The sequence below is a fragment of the Sus scrofa genome, chromosome 7 (genome assembly GCF_054392235.1).
Source record: "Sus scrofa isolate SSC_HxYL_T2T_F1_AM1 chromosome 7, Sscrofa_HxYL_maternal_Yorkshire_Landrace_v2.0, whole genome shotgun sequence".
Lineage (NCBI taxonomy): Eukaryota > Metazoa > Chordata > Mammalia > Artiodactyla > Suidae > Sus > Sus scrofa.
The window spans coordinates 123,358,370-123,371,439 of record NC_139389.1 but is presented as its reverse complement, the minus strand read 5'-3'; the positions used below and the strand labels follow the sequence as shown (position 1 = coordinate 123,371,439).

The 13,070-nt window shown below is 54.8% G+C and overlaps 1 protein-coding gene across 10 annotated transcripts in view; it reads left to right on the top strand.

The window, feature by feature from the left end:
• Positions 1-11,220, top strand: part of TTC7B (tetratricopeptide repeat domain 7B) — a 249,029-nt gene extending 237,809 nt beyond the window's left edge. For all 10 annotated transcript variants that reach the window (XM_084970003.1, XM_084970001.1, XM_084970000.1 and 7 more), the window contains one exon: positions 10,272-11,220. In XM_084970003.1, the coding sequence (XP_084826129.1) occupies positions 10,272-10,493 (222 nt within the window). In that variant the 3' untranslated portion in view covers positions 10,494-11,220. The remainder of the gene's footprint in view (positions 1-10,271) is intronic.
• Positions 11,221-13,070: the final 1,850 nt, after the last annotated feature.

Here is a 13,070-nt window from a genome sequence, read left to right as displayed (position 1 = left end):
AGGTGGGGGGGTGACGGTCTTTCTCTCCTCCCTTCTGGAATACTCCGCACCAGTTCATAGCACACACTGCTGAGGGAACGCCTCCAGGGGTGTCTGTTCGGTGCCCAGACCCTTGGGTCCTTGGGCCAAGGCCCCTTCCTGGGGCGCTGCACCCCTCCGCCTGCCTGGGACACGGGGTCTCATAGGCTTGAAGAGGAGCGAGGGAAGGAGCCACCCTGCGATTGGGTGCTGACGTTAGAACAGGGGACCTGGGAGGACGAGCAGGACTGAGGCCACGGGGATGTGAGATTTTCCCGTAACGTCCGTCTCCGGCCCCATCGTAGATGAGGAAGGCCGGCTCCGGTACCTGGCTCGCCTCCCCTGTCCCCAGCTCTGTTCTGTGCCACCAACCCGGGTCAGGAGCCATCCTCGAGATCCCTGTCCCATACTGGCCCTTCCCCAGGAGCCGCTCAGCTGGCACTGTCCCTTCTCTTCATATGTGCTGCAGTCAGCGGCCCTTTGTTGCTCTGAAGGTCAGGTGGCCTCACGAATGTTCTGTCCCCACCCGAGGGCCGGGCCGGGGCAGGTAGGTGGGCCTCTGAGAGCCGCAGGTGACTCCTGCAACAGCCACACATGCGCCCTGCTCCCTCCTGGCTCCATGAGTACAGGGTCCTCAGGAATGACTAGCCTTGGCCTTTGAGGAAACTGGGTCAAATTGAGTCAAGTGGCCAGAACAAAAGACCAGCCCCTCCCCCAAGCTTGCGATCTGCCCATAGGAAAGCCAAGTCGTGCCTCCTCCCCAGGACCCTTCTCCAGGGCATTTGGGACCCACTCTTGATGCCCTTGTGAAGGGGCTGACACCTCCCCCCAACTCTGGAGCTCCAGCAGGCAGGGGGCTCAGGGGTAGGGCTGCAGACACCCTCAGCCTCAACCTGGATGCCTAGAGTAGGGCTCCTTGGCAGTTCCTGGCCAGGTTAGTGGGCCCCCCACAGCTGCCATAGTTGCCAGGACACACACACTGGGCTCCTGGGCAAGCCAATGTGATATCTAAGCACTCAAAACAAACATAAATGAAACACAAAACAGAGCCCAGTGTAGACCAGACCCACCCAGAGCTGCTGGAATCCAGGTAACAAAGCTGGCCACCCCCCAGGATGGCACCCGCCAGGTGCCAACTCCCAGACCAGCCCACCTGCAGCCTCTGGGAAAGAGCAGGAGCTCGTGTGGGGTCCTGTTTCCCTTCGGGTGTTGGAAGCCACCCCTGGGGGCCTGATAGGCTTCCCGAAAGCTCTGACTCTACCATGCACATAGCCCCTGTGCACATAGCTGGCAGGATAAGCAGCCAGCAGCTGGCTGGAGGGCAGTGTTAGAGCCCTGGGCCCCGAGGCTAAAACTCAGGGTGTTCGCCACATGCCAGGCACATGCCAGGGCCTCTCATCCCAGCACCTTCAGGGCCTGAGGCCTTGAGCAAGGCTCTCCTCCTCTCTGGCCCCCTGCTTCCTCATCTGTAAGAGTGTAGGATCAGAAAGTCTGCAAGCGGGTTCTGGGGTTTTCTTGGGGAGCAGTATCAGATCTGCAGGGTGTGAGCAAATAGCCTGAGGATAGGCCATGGCAGCTCCTGGGCTCTGGTGGAAACAGGGCCACCTTCTCCCACAAGGGCTGCCCTTGTCTCCCACTCAGCGCTGTGCTGATGTCCCTGGAAGGCAGAGGAGGCTGAGTGAGCCGGGTCTGGCACGGGAGGGACCTGAGGGCTCGTGAGTCAAAAACCCTGGAAGAGACCACTCCTGACTCTCCCCTCCCCACATCACATCGCGTCTACACCATCCCCCCTCCATCCTTCCGTCCGTCACACCGCGTCTACACCATCCCCTCGTCCATCCGTCACACCGCGTCTACACCATCCCCCCTCCATCCTTCCGTCCGTCACACCATGTCTACACCATCCCCCCTCCATCCTTCCGTCCGTCACACCGCGTCTACACCATCCCCTCGTCCATCCATCTGTCCATTCAACAAACATTCACCAAGAACCTCAGATGAGCCAGACCCACGGCAGGTGCTGCAGTGCAAAGGCAAGTCAGATGGTCGCTGTTGCTGTCAAGGGCGTCAGGGACGGCAGGGGTGAATCCTCCAGTCATGGGCGTCACAGGTGCCCTCCCCGCCTCAGTCATTAGTAGTAATGATAATCTCATAATCATAATACGGGAGGTTTAGTACACTGAGCACTTTACAGACTCACTTTGGCCTCTCTGCTCCCCTATAAACTGGCCCTTGTCCCCATGAGACAGCTAAAACACCTGAGGCCCCAAGGGAGTTTTCTAAGTCCTGGTGGAGCTAGGATTCAAACCCAGTTCTGGGGCGCCTAGGGCCCATGCTCTTAACCTCCCCTCTGCCCTCCCCCTGCCCCCAGTGGGTCCCTCTAGCAGGGACCACGGCTCACACAGCCTGTGTCCTTATCCCCTGATGCACCCCCAGCAGCCAGCACCTCCACAGCTCAGGCCACAGCCAGCTCAGCAGCCCCATCATGGTCCCAGAGAGTGACAAGCTGGGGAGAGGGGCTTTCCTTTAGCTGCCGTCACAATCCCAGGGTCCTGATGACAGAAATTCCACCAGGAGGAGGTGGCTTAACTGTCTTTGTCCCCAGCCTCCTTGAATGGTCCCAGCAGCTCAGGTGCAGACCAGCCTTGGGCAAGGCTGCAGATCTGGTCATCAGCCCCCATCCAGGACGGGGCCCCTGGGTCCCAGGTGTGGGGGAAATCTTTCACCCTCTCCAAGGCATGCTGTGGGGGCACGAGCACGGGCCCAGGCTGGGCAGACCTGGATTTGGTCAGTGGTGGCTCTACACGGAGTCATTTCTTAGATATCTGATGTCTGTCGCTTCTTCGTTCTGCCCTAATCACTGTCTCCCCGGCTCAGCACCAGGCCTGGCGGTGCAGATAGCACCCCCGCTCACCCAGTCCCCACCTGCCAGGCACTCACAGCAAAGCCTAGTGGGGGAGCAGCCATGGAGCTCAGCCACCTGACTAGTACCTGGGACATGGGACAGTTATGAAAGCACTTTGCAAACATTGGTTATAATCCTTTAGGCACTAAAGATTCGTAGGCCCTGATGGATCCAAGCATTCATCCTGCCAGGTTCATTTGTGTTTGGGGAGGAGCCTCCTGACAACGCTGCCCCAGGGCCCCCATCCCGCCCCCACCCTGCCATGGTGGGATGGTGGAGTTTCCAAGCCAGGATGGAATGGGAAGCTCTGTAGGTGCTCCAGTCCCACCCCTGATGTCAGACTTCCTCCCCAACCCTGGTGGGGCCCAGCAGACCTCTGCCAAACCCAGGCCAGCTCTGATACAGCAATGGCCCTGTGGGAGCAGTGCCCGCGGGGCGGGGTCTGCACAGCAACAGGGCCGGGGAAGCGCGGGAGAATTGTTCATCTCTATCCTGCTGTTTGATTCCAAAGCCCTCAGCCTGGGAAAAAGCAACAGCCTCATGGAGAAAGACTGCTGGCTTGCAGCCCGACCAGGGCTGGGCCACGTGACCTCTTTTTCAGTGGTAGCTCAGCTTTGGGAAGGATGTTTTCTTGCTGAGATGTTATCTGCCTGTACTTGAACTTCTAGGGGGACAAGCAGGGGTTGATGACACATGCCCTTGAACCCAGCAGAGGGCTGACTTGGCACCTGGGACGAGCACCCCACGCGTGTCTACAATCCCCAAGGGGCTTTGGTCCTGCAGGCCTGCTATTGGTCTCCTGGGAACATAGACACAGGTGCTTCCCAGAGCCAGAGCTGCAGCAGGAAGTCTGCCCTGAGCCCTGGGGCCTGTACGGGCCTCTGCCCAGACGCCCTCAGCATGTGGCAAGGTGTTTAGTCCTTGGGCAGCAATTTACACACACACACACACACAAACATGAATAAGGAAGTTGCTAATTGTCCTCAAACTAGCCAAGTCCATTTTGTTTCGTTTGAAAGAACAGGTTTAATTTAATCCCTTATTTCCAATTTGGTGCATCACCAAGATCTTATTTGTACAAAACACCTGATTACAATAATTACAAGCCTGGGAAGCTGTCTTCATTTGTGTCTGAAGAAAGGGACTAATGAGTTACCCCCTCAGCAGTTCCATCTCCTCGGAAGCCCAGCCCAGCTGGTCCTCTCTGCCGGCGGCTCCAGAAGCAGCAGGGCTGGCAGAGGCGAGGCCTGTTTGCACAGCATCTCCAAGAGAAGGAGAGAGGGCCTGGGGCTAGGGGCATGGACTGCAGCGATCACGCCTCGGCTCTGCCACTTACACCCTGTGGGGGTGTTGTAGGCAGGTGCCAGCGTTATCCGCTGTCACCCTGACGCGCAGAGGCGAGTGAGAGTCAAGTGGAATCTTGGCGGCCAAGGCCTAGCCCAGTGCCTGGCACCCAGCTTGCTAGGGTCGACCCCGAGCTTTGAGAACAGGACTGCTTCTTGCCCACATCTGTGTCCCCACACGTGGCTGGGGTCTGGCAGGGGAGAGGAGAGGGGACAGGTTATCATGGTAATGAAATATGTTAGTCATCAAAATCTCCTGCCAGCTTGAGGGCTGGAGGTGGGAGCTGTGTGCCTCTGGGTAGTGCTGCCTAGGGGGTGGTGGTATGGCCTGGGCTTTGGGGGTGGAATGGGGATGCTCGGGGCTTTGGGGGAATGGGCTAGAGCTCCAGCAGGTGGGACCAGGCTGGGCCTGACTCAGGTTGGGATGTGGAAGGGGCTGGGAGGCTGCATGCTGCAGAAATACCTGGGGTGACCAGTCAGCCTGGACGAACCACGAGGTCTGTACAGGGAGAATGCTGGAACCAGCTGGTGGAGAGAACAGGAGTTAAGCCTTTGATCTCTGGACAAGAGAGGAAGCAGGGCCTGAAGAATGAAAAGGGCATCAAAGTTCTAGCTCATAAGAGCACATCAAAGCCAGGGACAGCCTCACAACGTAGAGGGGCTTGGGAGGTAGTCGGTCCTGCCGGCCAGGCCCCAGCCTACCTCTGGCCAACCCACCAGCAATGCAGGCACCAAGCAATGACTCAGACCCCAGCTGGAGCTGGTTCTGGTTGGTCTCACTGTGCGGCTGATTTCTGAGCTGCTCTTGGCTCACTGGGGCACTGGGCAGAGGCCAATTTTTCATTCCCTTGCCAAGCCTGAGCTGGCAGCCCCTGGCAAGTCTGAGATGTCTCTCCGAGCTGCTCCAGCTTTAGGAATTAATTCCACTAAACAGATTGCTCAGGAAGCTTCAAGGTCATCTGGAAATGGTAGCCTGTTCCTATGTTCAGAATCTGAGTCCAGGGATGGGCTGGAAATTTCCAAGCCCACAAGAACCCTAGAACTCTAGAGAATCGCAGAGACTCCCCGCTGCCCAGCGCTGAGGGCGATGGCTCAGGTTAGCCCAGTGGCTGGTTCCTGCAGGCGTTTTATGGGGTGCGCTTGCCCCTACCATGTATCCTGGCTTGGGCCCCCCCCACCACCCCCCGATAGGGTAGACTCAGCAGCCTGCCGTTTTCTAAACAAAACTCCCAGCAAAAGAACTGGTGTCCTTGTTCCCACTCCAGCAGGGTGGAAACAGGTCATTGCTTCTGAGAACAGTGACCTCCAGGCCTTGCTGAGCCCAGGCCCTGGGCCTCCTCAGCCTCCACACCTTGTTGGTCTACTTTCTGGCTAATAAGATCCCCTCCCCAGTCCTTTGGTGTCTGCAATAATCATTCCAAGCCTCAAGATCACAACCAGGGAGTTCCCGCTGTAGTTCAGTGGGTTAAGAATCCGGCTGCAGTGGCTCAGGTCGCTACAGACGCATGGGTTCAATCCCCGGTTCTGTGCAGTGGATTAAAAAATCCAGCATCGCCACAGCTGTGGCTTGGATTCGATCCATGGCCCAGGAACTTCCATGTGCCAAAGGTGCGGCCATTAAAAAAAAAAAAGATCACAGCCAGCCCATGGGCCACCCAAGAGAGGTAAGGAGCCTCCCAGTCCTTGAGGGACGATACAGGATGCTTCCAACAAGCTGTGTCCTGGAGAGGAGACACCTCCCCATTCATAACCGGGGGAAGGAGCACCAGAGCCAGCCATCAGCATTGGGGGAAATGGAAGGGAGAGACAGCCTGGCAGGTGCCCGTTTGTTTTAGCTCAAATGTAATTGGGTTAGTGCCTGAGGGGCACCGGGCCTGTGTCTTAAAGCGACAGAGGCAGCAGCGAGCAGGTGAGAAGCCACAGTGGGGAGGAGGGGCTTTGGCCTCGGGCAGAGCTGGGCTGGCCTGCAGCTCCATACTCATGCGCCCTGTGACCTTGGGCAGGGCACTTGGCCTTTCAGAACCTGTCTCCTTCTATCTAAAGCAGTGGTGTTGTGAGAGGAGCCAAGGACAAGTGCCTCGCATGGTGCCCGATGGGGAAACCACACTGTGTTGGGGAAGGAACAGAGTGGAGCAGAGCGGCAGAGCCAGTGAGACCTGTTATATTCCCCATCTCCACGCCTCTTGCTGGCTTGCCTGGTGGCTTGTCCCCATCACCCTTGGCCAAACACACAGTCTGTGTCTCCCTGCCTGCTAGAGCCACTCAAAAAAGATGTGTGTATTCAGTGACTTTTTTTCTCTTTTTTTGCCTGCCCTGCAGCATATGGAATTACAAGCCGTAGCTGTGACCTAAGCCGAAGCTGCTGCAACACCAGATCCCTAACCCACTGTACTGGGCCAGGGATCAAACCTGTGTCCCAGGGTTCTCTAGATGCCACTGATCCCATTGTGCCACAGTAGGAGCTCCTGTATTCAGTAATTTCATGGACTGAGAAAGGCTTGTCTTGAAAGAACACGACGGGGCTCCCGTAACCTTTAAATGCTAACATTTGCTGCTGTTACCCCGACCCCCCTCCCTACTTTCATATCTCTGTTGGCTAAATTGGAATTTCTAGAATGAGCGCAAGCTGATAACCTCCCCTGGAAGAGAGGAGCGGGGAGCTCAGTAGCCCTCAGGTCCTGGGAAAGTGGCCTCCATTCTTCCCACCTGACCTCTGAGGTTGGGAGGCCAGGGTGTCAAGCGGTGGGGTTTTCTGTGAAGGAGGGCGGGAGTGGGGGCAGCGCCCCGAGGGGAGATGGACGTGATTATGCACCACCCCACCCTGCACCCCACACACAGACCGACTTCCAGGGGGCCCTAAGAGTTGGGAGACACGGGTTCTGGCCCAGCTCTGCCGTAGCCAGCTGAGGCCCGGGCCAGAAACCAAGCCATCAGGAGCCCTGGCTTCCTCGCCTGCAGAATGCGAGTAGGAAGACCCAGAGCAAGTCCATTTCCAAGCACATAATAGGGCTTTTTCTCTGCAGCCATAAAAGCGGGCCTTGCACACAGATGCTCACATGTCCTGGCCACGCCCATGTGCAATTGCTCTGGAGTCACTTAGAGTCACAAGCACTGCTAGCACTTACGGCTGTACTAATGTTCCTCGGTGCCAGGAAGCCCGGGTCCCTGCTGAATGTCGGCCCCTGTGCTCAACACACAGCTCCCTTGTCCCCTCCTGGTGGGGAGGGAGCAGGAGAGAGCTGTGAGCAGAAAACCACGTGCAGATGGCGGCTTCGTGTGCAATCAGGTAGGGAGGGGCTTTCAGGGGGGTCCCTGCGCACCTGCCCCTGACCAGCCGGGGAAGGCAGCTGAGACCCAGCAGTTCTCACTGGAGAACGGGAAGGCCTTGCAGCCTGAGGAGAGCAAATTCCAGGAGCCAAGGTAAAGTCCTAATTGCGAGCACTGGCTTCTGCTCCCTCTCTTGTTCCGAAGCTTTAGGAAGGGAGCCACCCTCCTACCTGGCCAATAAATACATACATAACCGAAACTCAATACATTCAACTTAAAAGCTAAAAACGTTTGTTCACAGAAAAAAAAAAAAAAAAATCTCCAGAGAGTTCCCGCTGTGGTTCAGCAGGTTAAGAACCTGACTAGTATCCATGAGGATACGGATTCGATCCCTGGCCTCACTCAGTGGGTTAAGGATCCAGCATTGCTGCAAACTGTGACACAGATCCCAAGGTGACGAGGCTGTGGTGTAGGCCAGCAGCTGCAGCTCTGATTCAGCCCCTAGCCTGGGAACTTCCATATGCCTCAGGCTCAGCCCTTAAAAAGAAAAGGAGAAAAGGAAGGAAGGAAAGAGGGAAGGAAGGGGGAAAAAAAATCTCAAAGTCAAAAATGGGCTAGACAGTTATAACAGATGAATGTCTTCTAATTCTAAATATTTAACCTCAATTGTTATTGAAGAAATGCAGGTTTCAACAAGGAGGGACAACTTGTGATGACAAAATTTCTAAAAATAAAGAGTAATGATGGAGGGGTGTGGAAAGGAGGACTGACCACTGAAACTTTGTAAATGGCTAAAACGTGATACGGCCTTTTGGGGATATAATTTGCAAGCTATTTGGAGAGACTTAAAGCATCTTATCCTCTGACCTAAGCATGCCACTTGGGGGAAATTTGCCCTAAAGGAAGAATCACTCCAGATGGCTGTCAGGCTGGTTCTGCTGAGCCCGTCCAGGGCCTCTGAGAATCCCGAAAGGGACCCCGGGCCCCTCCCCCATTGTTCTAGCCCAGTAGTTCCTTTTTGTCTATTTGTGACCACAATATGTGAGTGTTCTCACTAAGATTCCATGTAGCCAAAGATTTCCAGGACAATAAAAAAGCTTTGAGATCCATTCATCGAAAAGCATGAAGAGAGTTCCCTGGTGGCTCAGTGGGTTAAGGATTCAGCATTGTCACTGCTGGGGTGCCATTCCATCCCTGGCCTGGGAACTTCTGCATGCCGTGGGTGCAACCAGAAAAAAAAAAAAAAGAGAAAAAAAAAAGCATGAAGAGATGCTATCTGGAAAATGTTCATCACGGCGTGCTTTGTAACAGCAAAGAGACTGGGTCTAACCTGAATGTCTCCCCCGTGAGGGGAGACTTGATAAATGAGAGTGCATCTGCTGGGTGAAAGTACAACACAACACGGGAGTTCCCTTCGTGGCGCAGTGGTTAACGAATCCGACTAGGAACCGTGAGGTTTCTGGTTCGATCCCTGGCCTCGCTCAGTGGGTTAAGGATCCAGCGTTGCCGTGAGCTGTGGTGTAGGTTGCAGACGCAGCTCGGATCCGACGTTGCTATGGCTCTGGCATAGGCCGGCGGCTATAGCTCTGATTCAACCCCTAACCTGGGAACCTCCATATGCTGCAGGAGCAGCCCAAGAAAGTGGCAAAAAGACCAAAAAAAAAAAAAAAAAAAAAAGAAAAGAAAGTACAAGCACATCAGCTGTGGAGATGCACAACTTGAACTGTGATTATGATAAAATATTTGGGGACCAACACGTATGCTGTGATTAAAACTGTAAAATGAGGAGAACCCACTGTGGCGCAGTGGGTTAAGAACCCAACTGCAGCAGCTCAGGTCACTGAGAAGGCAAGGGTTTGATCCCCAGCCCCTCGCAGTGGGTTAAAGGATCCAGTGTTGCCACAAGTATGGTGCCGGGTGCAGGTGAGGCTCAGGTTCAATCCCTGGCCAGGAACTTCCATATGCCACAGGCGCAGCCATTTAAAAAAAAAAAACAAACAAAAAAAAAACCCCAAAACTGTAAAATGACAGCTATGCTGGAGCCAAGCCTGGAATGAACCGGGGTGAAATCAGGGGTGTGGCTAGGATAGGGGGCTGTGAGCATCTAGAAATTTCTGTTCTAATTGTTATCATAGTAATGTCACAAATGGCATTTCTTTAGGTTAAAAAAAATGAAAGATGTGGGAGTTCCCATCATGGCTCAGGGGAAACAAATCTGACTAGTATCCATGAGGACGCAGGTTCGATCCCTGGCCTCGCCCAGGGTTAAGGATTGGCGTTGCCATGAGCCATGGTGTAGGTTGCAGACACAGCTCAGATCTGGCATTGCTTTGATTTGACCCCTAGCCTGGGAACCTCCATATGCTACGGGTGCAGCCCTAAAAAAAAAAAAAAAAGATGGCAGATGCCCTTCTGTGCAGGCAGGTGTCAGCTGTTACCTGCAGGGCACCGTGGGTCAGTACAGACAGTGGCGGTTCCAATAGTTCACTCCTGGGTGAACTGTTTGAAATTGCCATTTTTATGGCTCAAAAATGGCTGAACATCAGTAACTCCAGATGGTTCATGGTTCAAGAAGTTATGTTGACTCTTACCCCTGAGTGCAGACAGACCTTGAACTTACCTGTGCCCAGCCTGATGGAGCTCCATGGCTACCTCCAAGGACGTGCTGACACTCAAGGACAGACGGGAGTCCAGAGCAGGGGCCTGACTGTCTGTCGTCTGTCTGTCTGTCTCTGCAGGCCCTGATCCTTCATCAGCTGGGCCGCTACAGCCTGGCCGAGAAGATCCTCCGGGATGCGGTGCAGGTCAACTCCACAGCCCACGAGGTCTGGAATGGACTGGGCGAGGTCCTCCAAGCTCAGGGCAACGACGCGGCGGCCACGGAGTGCTTCCTGACGGCCCTGGAGCTGGAGGCCAGCAGCCCCGCGGTGCCCTTCACCATCATCCCCCGCGTGCTCTGAGGGGGGCCCCCCGCCTGGGCGCCAAAGGCCGAGCCTGGCCCACGGAGGCCCTGGATGAATGTGCGTCTGACCACAGCGAGCGAACTAACCCAACCAGCCCAATCATTGCTCTCCACGTGCATTTCTGTTGTCGTCTCCGCCTGCCCAATGATAAGTTTTTGAATCTACTGACATTGTTCAAAACGGATTATGTGCCATATTTTGTTAGTTGACATCTGAGTTTTAAGTACAAATGATTATGGAATTAATCAGCAAATGTAGACGAATATATTCAAAAGTTAAAATTCAGTGGCAGAACAGATTATTTTTATCAGAGCTGTAAAGAAAACTGTTCTCTCCGCCCCATCACCACCCCTGCCCTACCCTTGGCCCAGAAACCAAATGTGAATTTTCTGTCTCCCACCTCAGTGCTAGTCCAAGCCAGGACACCAGCTGACAATTCCTTGGTTCTGTTGTCAGTAATTGTACCATGTGATAAATTACTGTCCTCACTTAGAACAAAGCCTGAGTCCAAGAATATTTATATTTTACCAATATATGCCTGTTACAAGAGAAGGAAATATGAGTTATTTAAGTTTAACTTTTTTATGTGAATTCAGAGTTTATTTATCGATGGAAATATGTACAAAGAAGCTTCAAATGGAATATTTACCGACATTCCTTATACATGACAGACACTTGGCTAAATGGAAAGATGATGTTAATAATAAAATGATTTTTAAATGGACGCATGGCCTGTGTTGTTTGTGAAAGCCCCCAGATCCAAGAGAGGTTGAAACTCGGTTCCCTGGGGCGGGGAACTTTCAGCACCTGGGGGCTGCCGTGGATGGGTCAGCCCTTGGAACTATGAGGTCCAGCCCTGATTTTAGACTGGGAGTTCGCCTTTTCCAACTCTCCCCATGTTGTCTGGGATTGGAGCGTGTGACTCAGGCCTGGCCAATCAACATCCAGCATTCACAAGCCATAGAGGATCAGGGATGAGCATGTGACCTGAAATGGTCCAATGAAAGTGCAAGGAAAGGCTCTTATTTTCTCAAAGGCAAGTTAAGGTCCTACTGGACTTAACCCTGAGAGGTGAGGTTGGAACTGCAGCAGCCCTTCTGCCACCATGAGGAGAGAGCACCTGGAGGTGTTGGGGCCAAATTGTGAAACTGAGGACTCAACCCAGGAAAGACCAAGAACCAGAGAGAACTTGAGCAGGTCTCTCTAATTCCCTAGAGCTGATTGGCTGAGCAGCTATGGGGTGGCCACATCTTGCCAGGACCCAGGGAAACGTGGAGGGCCTGAACTCTGACCTTAGGCACCCTAAAGTCTCTAGCTGCCACCCACCAAGCTGGGCACAACCTCCCTGACTCACTGGGCAGGCAGGCAAGGGGGCACCTGATGTCTGGGGAGAGACTGCAGGCAAGAGCCCACGGTGGGCAGAGCAGGTAAGCGTCCCAATCTTAGCACCAGCCCTGCCAGGCAGCATCTGGAGATGTGGGCGACCACAAGTCATGGAATTTGCCATGTGAGACACTGGCAGGACAGGGCAGGTACTCAGTGGGGCAGCGGATCGCCCTGGCTGGAGGGTCAGGGCTCAGCCTGCTGTCCCGTGCAGGAGTGTGGGGAGAGACCCACCTAGCTCAGGACCGAGAAGGCAGGAGGCCAGGGCCACCCAAGGATAATGGTCCAGAACGGTACCAGCCACTATCTCCCATGCTGGCTCTGTGCCAGGACCTTGCCTCAGAAAACCCTGGGCACACCAGCCTATGCAGGGGTACCAGTGACGGCTCCTGCCTGCCTGTCCACCATCCATCCCATCCATAGTGGCCCATCTCTCTCGGGAGACCCCAATCTCCATCCGCATGGTTCAAGGACGAACACATGGGCCCAGCCTTTCCCTGCAGAACTTTACAGCCTCCAATTTCAGTGCCTGGTTCAGGTTTGGACGTGTGGTCCAAGCTTGGCCAATGGGAGGCCCCCTCCAGGACTTGTGTCACAGAAATATTGGCTAAAAGCCTTTGTCTACTGGGTTTGACATCCTGATAGGGTGCCAGCCTGGGTCTGCTGGGGGCCGTTTGGCACTATGTGGGGTGGCCTGTCTGAGAATGATGCCAACTCAGGAAGAGAGAGTGAGGAAGCAGAGGGATGAGGTCCCCAGGTCATTGCTAGGGCCCTGGAGCCCTTGGCTTTTCCATCCCAGGAGCTGATGCAGTTCGCCGTTTTGCTAAGAGCAAGCAGTGGGTTTCTATCCCTTATGCCTGAAAGGGGCCTGAGCAACTCAGGGAAGGCCCCTCATCCTCTTCACTCCCATTTGGGCGCTCTTCCTAAACACCTCCGTCCTCTTCCTTACTCCCACCCGCCCGTCCTGCAGCCTTCTTTTCAGTAGATGCTGTCATTTCTACCCGCACACATCTCAGATCTCTCCACCTCTCTCACCACCACGCTCCCTGCCCCACCACCTCGTGCTGGACCAGAGCTGTGTTACCCCTGCTTCTACTTTGACCCCCGCCTTGGCTGTCCCCATCCCTCCCCTGGAACCACACTCTATGCTCCAGGGGCCATGCAGCCTGGCCCCAGCCAGCCCCCCCCCCC